We start from the raw sequence: 14,847 nt of genomic DNA, 5'->3' as shown, positions 1-14,847 counted from the left end.
AATTTAGAGCTTACATTGTAAATAACATAACCTGTAAATAAAATAGATCAAACACCTGTGATGAGTTTTGAACTGGTTATGAAACAGACTAAAATGACCTGTGATGCTTCCTTATGAGTTACAAATCCATCAGGACCATCATCATAAAGACTGATTGTATCAATCACCATGGGTTGTCACAGGCGATGACTTACAGTCCGCTACAGAATCAACCTCTTCTTTAGATTTTCAAAAGCCAATACATACTTCTGACTTTTGAAAGTAAGCTAGAAGATTTTTTGCACACATGAACGGACAAGATCAGCAAAGAGATTGGGTACCTCTTGAAACATCATAATTGACCCTAACTAAACTTCCTCATGATTATTAGTTTAGTTTAATTTAGTCTTATAAACTGTGTGCAAAACAACATGCTAGCATATCTAAACAAACTCTGAAAATACAGATTACCAAATGTATGAAAAATATGTTTTTCCTTTTATTTTACACTATTTAATATCTACAGTTTTATGAAGCCTGGATCGTCCAATTGAGACACAAAATCTTTTGTTTCTCTGAGTCCTGGTCTCAAGATAGCAGCACATTAAGATTAATGTTAAAGAATTGGACATGTTAGATGATATATTACTCAAAAGCAACCTATAGGAAGATGGGATTGAAGTTAAAATGATCTATTCCTGAATGTTTCTATACAATGGAAATGACAAAACTCAACAGCGACATTTTGTTTCGAGTTCAAATTATCCTAGATTACACATAAAGTACAATTAACTTTTAATTCAGAGGAAACTTTTTCATTTATTTGTCATTATGTCCCGAAACAAAACTTTGAAGTACCAAAAATTTAATAACAGAAGAGATAATCTGGAAGTAACCAAATTAGCCCAACAGTAGACCTGTACCCCTGCATGCTTAAATAAAAACAATTTGTCAGCTTACCTTGAAAGAGGATTATCAGAAGGAAACCTGCAATCATCTTGACTGTAAAGGTTCTGTCTGGTCAAAAAGCATGTTCCTGTCCTCTGTGGTGTCCGTACTTTTAGAACTGTCTTCTACTGGGAGAAATCTCATTCGTCTTATAAATATCACACCCAAGAAAGGTTCCAGGAACTTCCACCCCCCTCAACAATTAATGGTTTGTGGGTAAATCCATTTGTTTAGAAAGCAAAACAACTTTACATCTCACTTCCACTATTGCAGCTGTTTAATGTCTAAGTGTAAGGGCCTTCCCCTCACAGTCACACCCTGGGATGTGGTTTTGAAGCGAAAGGCGGTGCTGATTCTGGACGTTTTGTTGCAAATATATCAAACAGTCTTGTCCAATACAAGTTTAGAGATGTGTTGATGCAGGCAAATTAAAATGTTCATAACCTAGGCAAGGTTCAAGTAAACAAGGCAGAGATGTAAATACATACAGTTGCAAACAGCAACACACACTCTCTACACACACTAACACATTTTCCTGTTACATTACAGTAATCTACTGGCAGCTACAGTTGCTAGCTTGAAACGGTTATTCTACATTTACCTACTGTAATCTACAAGTACACTTTATTACTGTAAAGATAGAACAGTACTGTGCTGTATGGAAAATAAACAGTATTATACTGTCAACTTTTTCGTTGCCATTACACTGTTATTTTAAAGCTCCTACAGTATTCTCCATAAACAATTTGTGACTGTAAAATAATGTTAAATACTGTAGAATGTAATCTTGATATCATCTAATGAAGTTTTGAAAACTGCTAGCATGAAAATTGCTAGCATGAAAATTTGCGACACAAGATGGTCTTACAAAATTAGGCATTTTTTTTAAAGCTGAGCATTTTCAGTATCCATAGAAAAGGGAGATTGGCCACTTCTTTGACACAACCTTCCCCTGTCTGGTCTTCTTTCCCCTCTCTGGATTAATACCAACGAAGTATCTTAAGTAATAATGTAATGTCTTTTATGTAATAAAAGAGCAAGTATACTATAAGATATTAGGTGTGATAAGAAAATATAATTTGCATTGAAAATGGACCCTATCACATTTATAAAAAAAAAAAAATGTTAGCTAGAATGTTTTTTTTCATGGTAATTACCACTGTTTCTCTTAACTATGAGAGAACGATTTCATTATGAGACACAAACATTCATGATTCAGCATTACAACAGATCTGTGTAAATAACAGCTGAAAATGGCTTCCATCTTGAATTTTTCTGAATCAGGGGTGATGGGGCGCATGCAAAAGTAGGTCCATAATGATGTGCTTCATACATTTAACAAATGTTATGTTTAACATCTTACATTTAGCCATCATGCATCAGAAAACAGTTAGGAGAGGCGGCCATTTTGAAAAATGGCTGCCATAGACGCCATATTGAAAATTAAAAATGTCATGCTTTGATCACAAAGTGCACGATTCCCTCATATTTTTTAGCTAAGCCACTCCACTATATCCGGCCCATGAGAGATCATATTTCTTTCATAACCCCCGTCCTCACCACTTAGAATACAATTCCCAGAGTTCACAGCACCTGTGTGTCAATCAAAACCCTCCTCTCTACTACTTACTGTACATAAAGGGTAGGCCGGCAGCAGGCTTGGATACCCCCTTAGACACTGGTGGTGATGATAGAAGAATGCAGGATGTGAGGAGGAGGAGCCCCAAATCATCCGACCAGATCAGGGAGAATGTGCAAAATAAATTCTGGCAAATTTACAGCCCAACTTCAGGGGAACTCTGGCCAATAATACACATCCTTGATCAATGGAAATGTGTCATTCATTTGAATAGCCTGTTAGAATAACCAATGGATTACTGTGTGAATTTATAGCTCTGTTCGCAAACACAACACAACACTCATTAGCTTCTAAGTTTATTCCCTCTTTTATTTTGTCATTGAACATTGATGAATAAAATGCAGCTACTGTGACTGACTAGCGAGTTAGCGGTTTGTTCATGAGTTTCAGCAGGTAGCCAGCCAGTCTTGTGAATCAAATATTTTGCATTGACTAACCAAAACATGTTGTGGTGCCACGGCTGTATTATTTTCTGCAAACACTGGTCAATGGAGCAAACATGGTGTGCTTAAAGCAAATAAAAACAAATAACTAAGTTGTAAAATGGTAGCAGTAGGTATAGCTAGTCAATACAAAAGAAATGTTCAATAAACCGTTTATTATGAAGCTTTCACTATCTTTATCCACTGTACCATTTTGAAAAGATTATAAATAAAAAGAGACTGACCATTGTTACATAGAAGATAAAAAACACCCTGTTAAATCTTTCAGCAACTCTGGTCCAGTAACCAGGCTTCTCCTCTTTCTTCATGTTATGAAGGAGCAGAGAAAGTATTTTCTCGATCTCCCCAAGTTCTTCCGAAAGCTTCTGCAAGGCATGGAACTCATCCATCAGTCTGCCGCTGTTTCCCTGCAAAACAATTATTGAGCAAACATTAATGGATTGTAACATTGTCACCTTTTATTCATGATTAAAGCAATGATGGCACATCATAACGCTTACCTCTCTGGCCACAGATTGAAGTTCAGATTGAGTTCCACCAGTCGACACATCATAGATAGAAGCACATCGAGTCCGTTTATTCAACTCTGAAAATGCAGTTTTTACATTAAGATTAACAAGGATCTAGCAATTAGTGAAAGGTGACAGTTTCTATTCTAGAAGAAGAAGAAGAAGAAGAAGAAGAAGAAGAAGAAGAAGAAGAAGAAGAAGAAGAAGAAGAAGAAGAAGAAGAAGAAGAAGAAGAAGAAGAAGAAGAAGTAGAAGAAGAAGAAGAAGAAGAAGATTTTTAAAGCGACAGGAGCCGATATGGGCCCAGGAGTGTGACACCACTCGTAGTCTCACCTATGTGATGGTTGTAGAGGCTGGCAGTTCCATGTTTGTTACACTCCTCACTCTGGCTTTGGTCTTTCTCCGCTGTGTTTTCTTGGTACAAAGAGTCCTTGTTTATCAGATACATCACCAGAATTATTTCCAGGAGGCTCAGGAACATCAGACCAAAAATCCCAATACAGTAGACCGCTGGGAGAGGGAAGGTAACAACTTTAAATCAGACAGAAAATTACTCATTTAGTAGAAGTGAAATAAGTACTTATTAACTGTAGTCCATGAAAGGACACACTCTGATCTGCTTTACCTATAAGTGGAATCCGGTTTGACGAGGCTGGAAGAATTTCATTCAGGATGAGTTTTAACACTGTAACAGCAAGCAGCACAGTGACTTGATAACCGAGCTTTCCCCCCCACTGTCTGATATCATGAAGGAGGCCAAATCCAGACACAAGAAGAACAGCACGGGCAGCAAGAAATTGATGATGTAGAGAACAGAGCGCCTCTTCATGGTGATCTGTGAAATCATGATAAAAGTTGAGGTTCATTCCCTGAAATTAAAAAAAAAGGCTGTACTACTAATGCTGTGCAGCTATGGCTCCAGGGTGAAAACTATGGGTGGAACAATACTTTGTGAGATAAGATGGTACGATGAAGAATGGATTACAAGGCCGTTTGCTGACCGTTTATTAGTAGGGGATACAATTATCAAATTACTACTGATGTTGATTTTATTGGGACCTGAAATTGTTGGTTCTTTCTCTACTCGCAGACACAAGGCAATTACAGAGGAGAAAGTGTTTGTTTTATTTTTCAGTTACAAGTGTAATACATGTTCACAGAACTACTTCAGAAGGTTCAGATACAGATTGGTTATCATGAATACATAACACGCAGATAAAGATGAGAGAGAACATCACTGTAGGAGAGAACATTACATTAATGAACACATGATCAAGCCCATTCAAACAGAATCGATTTCTTACAGTAAGTAACCCCCAACACACAACCTCACAGTTATCTTCTTCAATGTTACACTTCAAGTTTAGAGTAGGATCCTTCATCCTCTACTGCATTCATTTCTTCTACTTGTTTTCCTGTGTTAGTACTCTGCCTCAAGGGATAGTATCATGAGTTTGGTATTATAGCTTTAGTAATATAACACAAAGATAATACAACATTTATGATAAATATTTACTTGAATACTTAGTAGATGCTTAATTTTTAGATATTTTCATATGTAGGTTTTTTTTACATGCATTCATATATTTTATATCAGGGATGCACCGATGGAACAGATATTCGGTACCTTAGCAAATCAGTTGTGTTGTATCAATTTAAAGCTGTAATCTAGTGCCCTTATTATGCTGATTCAGAGAAGAGGGTTTTAATTTGGCAGAGGAAGTCACTTGTAGGACAAACTCTGATCTTTCTTCATGGTCAAACACGATGGAAAATGTCACAATTAAAGGAGTCTTATACCAAACGATGCACCGAAAAAACAGTGGAATCAGCATTCAGCTAAATTTTGGTTTTAAACGTGGTTTTCACAATCAATGCATCCCTTTATTGTATATTGGGTGGTGTATTCATAATATCCAAAGATATACAGTATATTCACCTTTATTCAAGAATATGCTTTTTTACTAACATGCACACTTAAATGTTTTTAAATAGTTTTGCTCAACTTCATGTACAAGCTAAGCTTGGCCCTTGACTTGGCATCCCTTATATTTTTGTTTCTTATTTCTTTTAGCCCGCCTGTCTTGTAAACTAGGCACGCTTCATAATTACGTAAAGCCATGCATGCGTTGTATGAGGATGTCATGTGTAGGTAACAAGAGGTAACCATGCTCAGGCCCGGAGAAGAGTGAGTGCAGGCCAGCAGAGACATAGGATGGGATGTGGGGGAGCTGCTTAGGGGGCAGAGCACATGCTGCTGTAAAGAAACTGAGAAAGCTCTCCATTTACCACACATGACAAAACATGCATGTGGCGCAGTAATCTCTTGCTTTTCATTATCTTGTTTTTATAATCATAGGAAGCCTTAATGGTAACTAAAGCTCAAATAAACGCCGAGCACTATTCACCAAAAAGACTAATATGTTGATTTGACCTCCATTTCTTGTGTCATCCAGCTCTGAAACATAAATATTAAAAACAGACTGACAGTAGTGATGTAAAAAATGAAAAAAACTCTGTTGACTGTTTGGGCTATTCTAGTCCAGCGGCCTGGCTTTCCTTCTTCCTTCCTGCTGCTCAGGGCCAACAACTCTTGCAACATTTCCCTTTCAGAGGCATTGGACTCCTCAGTCAACTGGCTGCTGCTCGTCTGAAAACACATGAACAGTGTAAGGTTATGTGGCTATGCTACTACCTGGCCTTGTGTGTTTTGCCTGGTAGCTTTTCCTTCCTCTGGTGGTCTGTTATGGGTTGCTTGCAGGATTCTTTTAGACCCTGCCCACCAACCATGATGCTTGAATCTGTTTGTGATGCTAGTGTTTCCCAAACACAGACGATACCTGGACGGGCCACCCACGTAAATGTATTTACAAGCTGTTTTTATTTAATAGTTCATGTATTCTTAAAAAAGCTTTGTGGCCAAGATGGAGAGACTGTAGGAGTGCAGAACGACCTCACGGCTGCTGTTGTACTGAACTCTGAATGACGGAGTGTCGAGTAGAACTTTGAAAACGTGAGGCCTACTCCTGGTGGTTGTGTCTGTGCGTCTGTGTGGATAAATAGAGCAGATTAAAGTTGTTTGTTGCCAAACCTAAATTACCTTAGGGGGAAAACTACATTTAATATGAATACAAGCCTAATAATAAATATTACTGCAACAGTATCTCGTCACTCTGTGGAAAATAGAGCTGGAACAATGCGTCAACGACAGAAATTCATCGACATGAATAATTTGCGTTGATGCATCGTCCCACACTTCAGACCAGTGGTGGCAACAATCCGGGAGCTCTGTGTCAGGATGGCAGCAAAACATATTGTGTGAATAATTGCATTGATCAAGTCATGTGAAATAATCAATAACTGAAAATTTAATGATCAGATTAATCGAAAAATTAGTAGATGAATCAAAAAAATAATCACTAGATTAATCGATTAAAAAATTATCGCTTGGAACAGCTCGAATGAAAAAAACACTAAATGATTAAACAAAATCTCTTGTTCTTCTGAGAATTCTACATCAACATTTTAAACATCAGTGGATTTAGTCAATCATTCATACAGATACTTTAGTGTTTAATTTAAACAGGTGAAATGTTTTTCTCACCTCTTTAGCCCCTACAAGGATTTCAGAAGGCTTTTCCCCAGAAGATGCTGCACAGACAGACACCAAGTTTGTGCATGTCTTCATGTCTGAAAAGATTCAAACAGAGCTTATTTGACAAGTAACACATCACTCATTAAACCTTTAACTGTTGAATACAATAGAAACATCTGTATTAAAATCTAAGTTTTTTACTCTCGTACATCTCAGTTAATCTCACCTTTAAAAAACGTTTGGAATTTATTTTTCCCTCGTTTGTCCTTACAGTCCTCATCCAAGCTTTGATCTTTATCCGTCCAATCATTCTGGGAGTCTTTCTCCATGAGGTACATCACCAGAATGGTCTCCAGGAGACTCAGCATCATCAAACCAAATGTTACAATACAGTATATTGCTGAAGAGAAAAATAAATGCACTGTTCATTAGGTTTACTTTAAAAAGGAAAAGACTCTTTTTTTTTTTTTTTACCTATAAGTGGAATCCTGTTTGAAGAAGACGGCAGAATTTCGTTCAGAATTAGCTGCATCACTGTGACAGCAAGCAGCACAGTGACTTTGAAGCTGAGCTTCTCGCCCCCACGCTCTGAGATCATGAAGGAGGCCAAGTCCAGACACAAGAACAGAAGAACAGGCAGGATGAAATTGACAATGTAAAGGACGGAACGCCTCTTCATGGTGATCTGTAAAAGGACATTTAGATTCAGGTTGCATCAACAGTATTTGACAATATTTGTGGTATTTGCGGTGAAATCAATGAGTAATCATGTCTAACAATCATGGTCGGAATAACAGTCCAAATAATCCTGATAGTGGCCACTGGTACTAGAGATTTGTAATGCAACAATTTACACAAGATTATTGTATTCAAATGAAAAAGAAGTATCGGTTGTGATCCATATTCATTGATAGGAGCTGAATTCTTTCGGGAAAATAAAGACGGTGAAAGAAACTAGAGCTACATGTACACACATACAGTTACATGAAAATAAGGCCTCATGCAAGATTATAACAAAAAGTCAAATCTGCTAATATCATTGCAAAGATGTACGGTAGATTTGCTTTAAAATGTGATAAGAGAAAATATGAAAAACTAAAAATATAAAAACTTAAGTTGCCTAAATAATCCTTTCTACTTGAACACTACTAAAAAGGTCGCAGTAAAGCTTTATTTTTGGTACCGTTTTTTTAAGAGAAGCACAGGAAACTGTAAATTAAATAGATATAAACTGTCTTTCATAACTACCTCCATTAAATTATTAAACAGTGCTAGATAGTGTGTGTGTGTGTGTGTGTGTAGGTGTGTCCGTGTGCGTGTTTGTGCGCATGTGTGTGTGTGTGTGTGAATGTGAATGAGAGACTTCTATAGGGACTGTGCAATACAATGGTATAGGGAAGTGCAATATAATAACAGGAGTGCAATAAAAATCAGTGCAATAAATTAATGATGTTATATGGGTAAATGTGCAATAGAAAGAGTGTTTGCAAAAGTGCAAATGAAGAGTGTGTGTGTTCCTTGCTGTTAAGAAGTTTATGTTACATGTCTACAGATGTTTGTGTTATGCTATGTTCTCTGTGTGAGCTATATGTGACTTTCTCTTGTGTCTAAAACAAATTTCTCCTAAGGGGGACAATAAAGTATCTAACTAACCAACTAACTTGAGACAGAAACCCTTTTCACACAGACGAAAATCTCCTGATAAAATCAGGAGATTACCCAGAGGAGCTGGGTCACGTCACGTCTTAACCCCCCCCCACCCCGCCCCCACCCCGCCCCGCTCCCATCTGACTGGGATAGTCTCCAGCTGTAAGGAGCAAATGTGTATAGCCAGGTTAGGAGAGTCTCCAGAGCACTCCTCCTGTAATTATCTAGATATTATACGGAGAGCGTATGTGAAAACATCTATATTGAGCTGAAAAGGAAAGGAAAGCACCAAGTCCTGTTATCTGTAAATGAAATACTCACAGTGTAAACCATCATGCTTTGTTTGATACCAAAATTCCATTCAGTTTTGTCGGTTGAAGTGATGTTGATGAACTCCCAATCCGACTGTGTTCTCATAATTTTTTTGGAAGATTCTGTTGTCCAGTGAGAGTTCACTAACTCTTTAAGTTGAATTTGCTGAACTGAGTTGGGGTAGAAGAAAAGGACAGTTACGAGGTTTGCTTTAACATTTGACCTATATTGGATGTTTGACCAACAAGAGAGTGATGAAAGAATTAGGGATGCAACATCTCTGCCCTCAGTTCAATCTGTATATTGGTTTGTATTCATGAAGGCTGTGGGGAGTGGGGTTTTTCTTTTGATATCTCGTTCTTTGTAAGTTCAATCATTTATTACAAATGGATATGATTTGTTTAACTTTTAAGGAAAACAACTTTTCCTTTTTTTTTTACAATTTCCTGGTGTATGGTATAAAGTGTCAGTGCAAAGAAGGCAGAGTTATAGTGCCATGTAGGTCTGCTGGACAAATAGGACGACATTTCTGTACATATATACCGTAAATATAAATATATTTATATATTTATGTACTTAAACTTTTTGTCAATTGGTCCTTTTTCTTTTCCCTGTTCACTCTCACCCCGTCTGCATCATGCAGGTAAAGCTGTCTGCATGATGCAACAACCAGCAGCTTCACATTATTAACATTACATCTTGGTGCATTCTGTTTCCTGTAAACTTAAACCAACTCTGTAAATGTTTCTCATTAAGTAGGTTACACGTGTTCAGACAGTCCTTTTCATTACACTCAAGATATGTGTACACAAAACTAAAACACCACCATTCATAAGCACATAATGAACTGTGGATGCTGTTCTGTTCAATATTATATTGAGAATAGTTGCATGCTTAGAAAGCATCACACTTAACAACTGGTAAAACCTGTCAACATATGTTTCTCTTTTACTTTTACACTTTTTTTTGCCTCAACCTCAAACATTTGTCTCTTTGCTTTCTACACATACTGTTTAACTCAGTCAAAACTTATAAACACAAACATTATACAATACTAGAAATTAAATTGGTACTCTATTACCGTTGTGCATGATAGACTTGAAGGTGAGGGTGCAGCTTTGAACGTCAAAGGGGAATTTATAGACATCCATCTTGCAGGTGGTGATCAGCACCATGTCATTCCTAAGAAAGACCCTCCCAGAACTACGAACTTCGAGATAAGGACTCAGAGTGGCCTTGTCCTTTTCTGTCCTGAATTAGAACACACACACACACACACACACACACACACACACACACACACACACACATTCAGGCTTTCAACTTCATTTTACATTATGTATTACAGTCTATACTGCCAATGTTGTAGTTAAGTCACCAAAAATAATCTTTCTGGCTTATTATAATTATTATATTATATAATTATTTTTATTATTTTTATTCTAATTATATTATAATATTAGTGCTGGCAAGAAAATTGTTTTTCCAAACACTCAAAAACTCTGGACGCAGCTTGGACAAGCTTGTTAATGACGGTTTCTCACTAACAAAATGATTGAGGTTAGTCCATGCATCCTCTGCTTGGTCATTTATTTAATGCAGTGGCTTTCAAATAACAACATGATAGTTTTATAAGTAAATTAATCTAAATAAATAAAGGTGTCTGTATGTCTCATGTTTAATGGTAAAGACAGAGCTGGGCACACTAAAGTCAATCCTTTAAAAGTCAATAATGGGAGTTTTTTTTTATTATTGATTCTAACATGGATATTATTTCAAACCATCATTATCAAAACATTTAACTTCAGGTAAATTTGGTTTGACATAGAAGCCCAAAAATAATCATAATAAAATTGACAGTCCCTCCCTCGGTTGTAAGCAATGCATATTCTGCTCAATTCCCAGTTATATTTCCCACCTCCAGCTTGTTGATAGGGCAGGAGGCGCCTTTACATTCTCATAATGGAGATGACATTAAACTGTGGGACATCGACTTGTATGCTTGAAATATCCAGGCACTTTTCTTGTGTTGACTTTATTTGAAGCAGTTTTCTGTATTCAATTGTTTCATATTGCAGTTTTTATTGTCGTGTGTCGAGTTCTTAAAGGCAACCTGACATTTCTTACCAGTAACATAAACAGTGACTTTTTTAGCTGTTACTCTTCTGATTGTATCCTGATATATTTGTGAGTGTGAAAGTATGCATATATATATGTTGACTTACTGCTCTTCAATAGTTACATCTGGCAGCCAAAAGAGTTTAGTAGAAAGAACCATTCTGTGTATAGAACAGAACTTCCTTCGATCCCATTCAATGAAATCATCCATCCAAATCTTAAGAGAGAAAGAAAAAAAAGAAATTATTAAAATTGAATCCCCCAAATAGGTAAAAGTGGAAATTCATTCAATCAAACTTTTCTTCAACTCACCATATCAACCCAGACGTAGGAAACAAATGTCTGTTCCTTTTCTTTCTGTAAAAGAATAAACAAGTATGAAAATCTTTCATAGTTTGTGTTTAAGTCAAAACATGTTGGAAAAGTAGAACAAGAGTTTATTTGAAGACTTTAGGCAAGGCAAGTTTATTTATATAGCACTGTTCAGACACAAGGCAATTCACAGTGCTTTACAGACATAAAAACATAAAAACAGAGCTCAAGGAAAGAATGCAACATAAATGTAAGAATAAAAAAACCAAGATAAAATAAACAGGGCAAAAGAGAGATCATACATCATTAAAAGACAGAGAAGAATGTAAAAATACTCGATAAAGGAACAACTGTTAAAACTATTAAAACAGGAAGAATGTGTTGCACTAAGGCAGACAGTATATATCTAATTGAAAGCCTGAGTGAACAAAGTTTTAAGGCCTGATTTAATAAGGGTTAAATACAGGGTTAAAATACAGATAAGTCATGGGTTAAAATACAGATAAAAATACAGATAAATACAGATACGTAAGTACAGATTACATTCATGTTTATTCAAGTTGCAGTGTGCAGCAAAAGAGAGTAAATGTTGTTTTTTTCGATTGTTTAAAAAGTGTTTCTGTTACATAGAGTTTGGCAACCAATTACAATTAAATCAATATTTGTAAGAGAGGAAGGATCAGCAATCAAAACAACCCTTAGTCAAATCATTCAGAGCTGCCCTCGGCCACATGTTATGTTCTCTGTGGGCCTAGATTCACAATTATTTCTCTGAGATATTAACTTGAATTTATCTCTAAATCAATAAAGTATCTATCTATCTATCTATCTATCTATCTATCTATCTATCTATCTATCTATCTATCTATCTATCTATCTATCTATCTATCTGTCTGTCTGTCTGTCTGTCTGTCTGTCTGTCTGTCTGTCTGTCTGTCTGTCTGTCTGTCTGTCTGTAACTTAAACTGACGTATGAACCACCTGCTAACTCTGATGTCTTAACACATCAGGAATGCCAAATAGGATTGGGAATCTTTGGGTGTCTCACGACTTGATTTTGATTCTTGAGTTGACCGTTTAATTCAGAATCGATTTTACATTCAAAACAATTCTGAATTCTTTGATCCATAGATTCAAAATCTATATATGAATTAGTAAGGATCTACTCAAGTCATCTTACGTATATTTATTTATTTTATTTAATTTTTTGAAAAATAAAATCTATTTTTGGAAATTAGTTAGAGAAGCGAGCTAATACTGTATAGAAAAAAGCCAGGCAGTTTTGTCCCTAAATGGCTCTGTGGTGGCCTAACTTTTTCAAAGCACAATGGTATTTTTTATGACCTGTTTGATAACAAATTTAACTAATTTAAGGATCCAATAAAAAAGAGAATGTAAATTTAAATGATCAACTACTTACCACATCTAGAATGGCATAGAGGGCAATATCCAGTCTTATTTCTGTGGGTGCTGATGCATTCTTAGCAGGCCGAATCATGGTGTTTCGATCTTTTTTTGACAACTGCAGGTGCTCAAATAAATGCTGATAGGTTCTGTTACATGCAGGATCTAAAAGGACAACTTGAAAATTTTGCATATAAGACAACGTTAGAGTCATTGCATTTTGATTTGAGAACATTTTTTAAAAGTTTACTGAAGAAGTATAATTTCCACTTCTATTGACAGGTTTTATAATTTAAGCTATTCTAACAAATATTCAGAAATATAATTATTGTGCACTGTTGGACTGTGCATACCTTGAACAGAGTTGTGATTGTTGTTCAGTGTAATGTTAGTTGGCTCTGTGTTATTGAAGATCATTCCACCTAACAAAAAAAGAGAACACAGGTCTGATCTTTGCATTCAATTTATTCCAAACATTCAGTTATCAGCGTTCAACTTAAGTCGACCAAATATTCTCAGAAATGTAGCTGCTGATAAGCTACATGTGTATATCTTCGACTTAGTTTTAGTGGGTTTGCAATTAATGCTATGCTAACAAATATTCAGAAATATCATTGTTGTGCACTGTTATATTGTACATACCTTCATCAGAGCTGTGATTGTTGTTCTGTGTAATGTTAGTTTGATCTGTGCAATTGAAGATACTTCCACCTAACACAAAAAAAGAACACAGGTCTGATCTTTGTATTCTATGTTATTCCAAACATTCACTTAGTAATCCTTCAAACATTATTTACACTTGGTGAGGGTGGATGTAATATTCACATTTGTTGAGGTTGGCTCAGCTAGTATTAGCTTTAACACTGCAGGTCCATGCACCCATATACATATTTTGATCTTCTTCTCCCTAAGCCCAACTTTGTCTCCTGCTATACCTTTGTCTTTCCCATGTGCTTTTCAGCATCCTAACCTCAAATAATTAAGACCACAGGAATACTATTACAAAGCTCTTATGATGTTTTTTTTTATCATTATGTTATTGTGCATACCTTCCTCATAGCTCTGATTAGCTTTTGGTTGGTCAATTTCTAGTTGCTCCGTGTGATTAGAGGTAAATCCACCTGGGAAAAATGAGACATTTACTGAGTTCAATATTTTAAATGTTTCGAGACCCCCATCATCTTTCTATTCTATGTTATTCCAAACATTCACTTAGTAATCCTTCAAACATTATTTACACTTGGTGAGGGTGGATGTAATATTCACATTTGTTGAGGTTGGCTCAGCTAGTAATAGCTTTAACACTGCAGGTCCATGCACCCATATACTTATTTTGATCTTCTTCTCCCTAAGCCCAACTTTGTCTCCTGCTATACCTTTGTCTTTCCCATGTGCTTTTCAGCATCCTAACCTCGAATAATTAAGACCACAGGAATACTATTACAAAGCTCTTATGATGTTTTTTAATCATTATGTTATTGTGCATACCTTCCTCATAGCTCTGATTAGCTTTTGGTTGGTCAATTTCTTGTTGCTCCGTGTGATTAGAGGTAAATCCACCTGGAAAAAATGAGTTCAATATTTTAAATGTTTCGAGACCCACATCACCTGCTATCCTACAGAAAAGTTGAATACAAGACTGCACTGTCTGCAACGCACTTTTAATTTACTTGTCATTTAGTTTATAACTTATTGATCTCTGTTTCAAAAAGCTCAAATGTATTATTTTGCCCAAAACATAAAGAAGTTCGGTTTTCACAGACAAATTTAGATATTTAAATGTAGGACCTAAAACCAGAGAACTGTACATTGTAAATAACGTAACCTGTAATTAAAATAGATCAAGCACCTGTGATCTGGTTATGAAACAGACTAAAATGACCTGTGATGCTTCCTTATGAGTTACAAATCCATCAGGACCATCATCATAAAGACTGATTG

At 36.1% G+C, this 14,847-nt stretch overlaps 1 protein-coding gene and 1 long non-coding RNA gene across 2 annotated transcripts; both read right to left on the bottom strand.

Annotated features, from left to right (window-relative positions):
• Positions 1-2,932: 2,932 nt before the first annotated feature.
• Positions 2,933-3,895, bottom strand: LOC306842461. Its single transcript, XR_013781743.1, has 3 exons — positions 3,852-3,895; positions 3,510-3,595; positions 2,933-3,416 (listed from the first exon to the last, which is right to left on the bottom strand). It is a non-coding gene; the product is annotated as an uncharacterized lncRNA (long non-coding RNA).
• A 944-nt stretch (positions 3,896-4,839) lies between these two features.
• Positions 4,840-9,232, bottom strand: LOC306817518 (uncharacterized protein). The gene is made up of 5 exons (XM_079334462.1): positions 9,082-9,232; positions 7,588-7,798; positions 7,340-7,513; positions 7,123-7,208; positions 4,840-6,168 (listed from the first exon to the last, which is right to left on the bottom strand). Exons 1-5 carry the CDS (start codon positions 9,175-9,177, stop codon positions 5,935-5,937), a joined length of 801 nt encoding a protein of 266 aa, XP_079190588.1. The 5' UTR covers positions 9,178-9,232; the 3' UTR covers positions 4,840-5,934.
• Positions 9,233-14,847: the final 5,615 nt, after the last annotated feature.

Source organism: Symphodus melops (genome assembly GCF_947650265.1).
Source record: "Symphodus melops genome assembly, chromosome: 21".
In the NCBI taxonomy this organism is placed as follows: Eukaryota; Metazoa; Chordata; class Actinopteri; order Labriformes; family Labridae; genus Symphodus; species Symphodus melops.
Note: the sequence above shows the minus strand (reverse complement) of the source record. Positions and strands in the feature narration are given on the sequence as shown.

What these genes read in the sequence shown, in the direction of transcription:
- LOC306817518 (XM_079334462.1), bottom strand. Translation starts at nt 9,177, where the DNA reads ATGAGAACACAGTCGGATTGGGAGTTCATCAACATCACTTCAACCGAC. An exon ending in AAAGCATGATGGTTTACACT is followed by an intron (nt 7,799 to 9,081) that starts GTGAGTATTTCA and finishes GTCCTTTTACAG; the next exon opens with ATCACCATGAAGAGGCGTTC. An exon ending in AAACAGGATTCCACTTATAG is followed by an intron (nt 7,514 to 7,587) that starts GTAAAAAAAAAA and finishes TTTTCTCTTCAG; the next exon opens with CAATATACTGTATTGTAACA.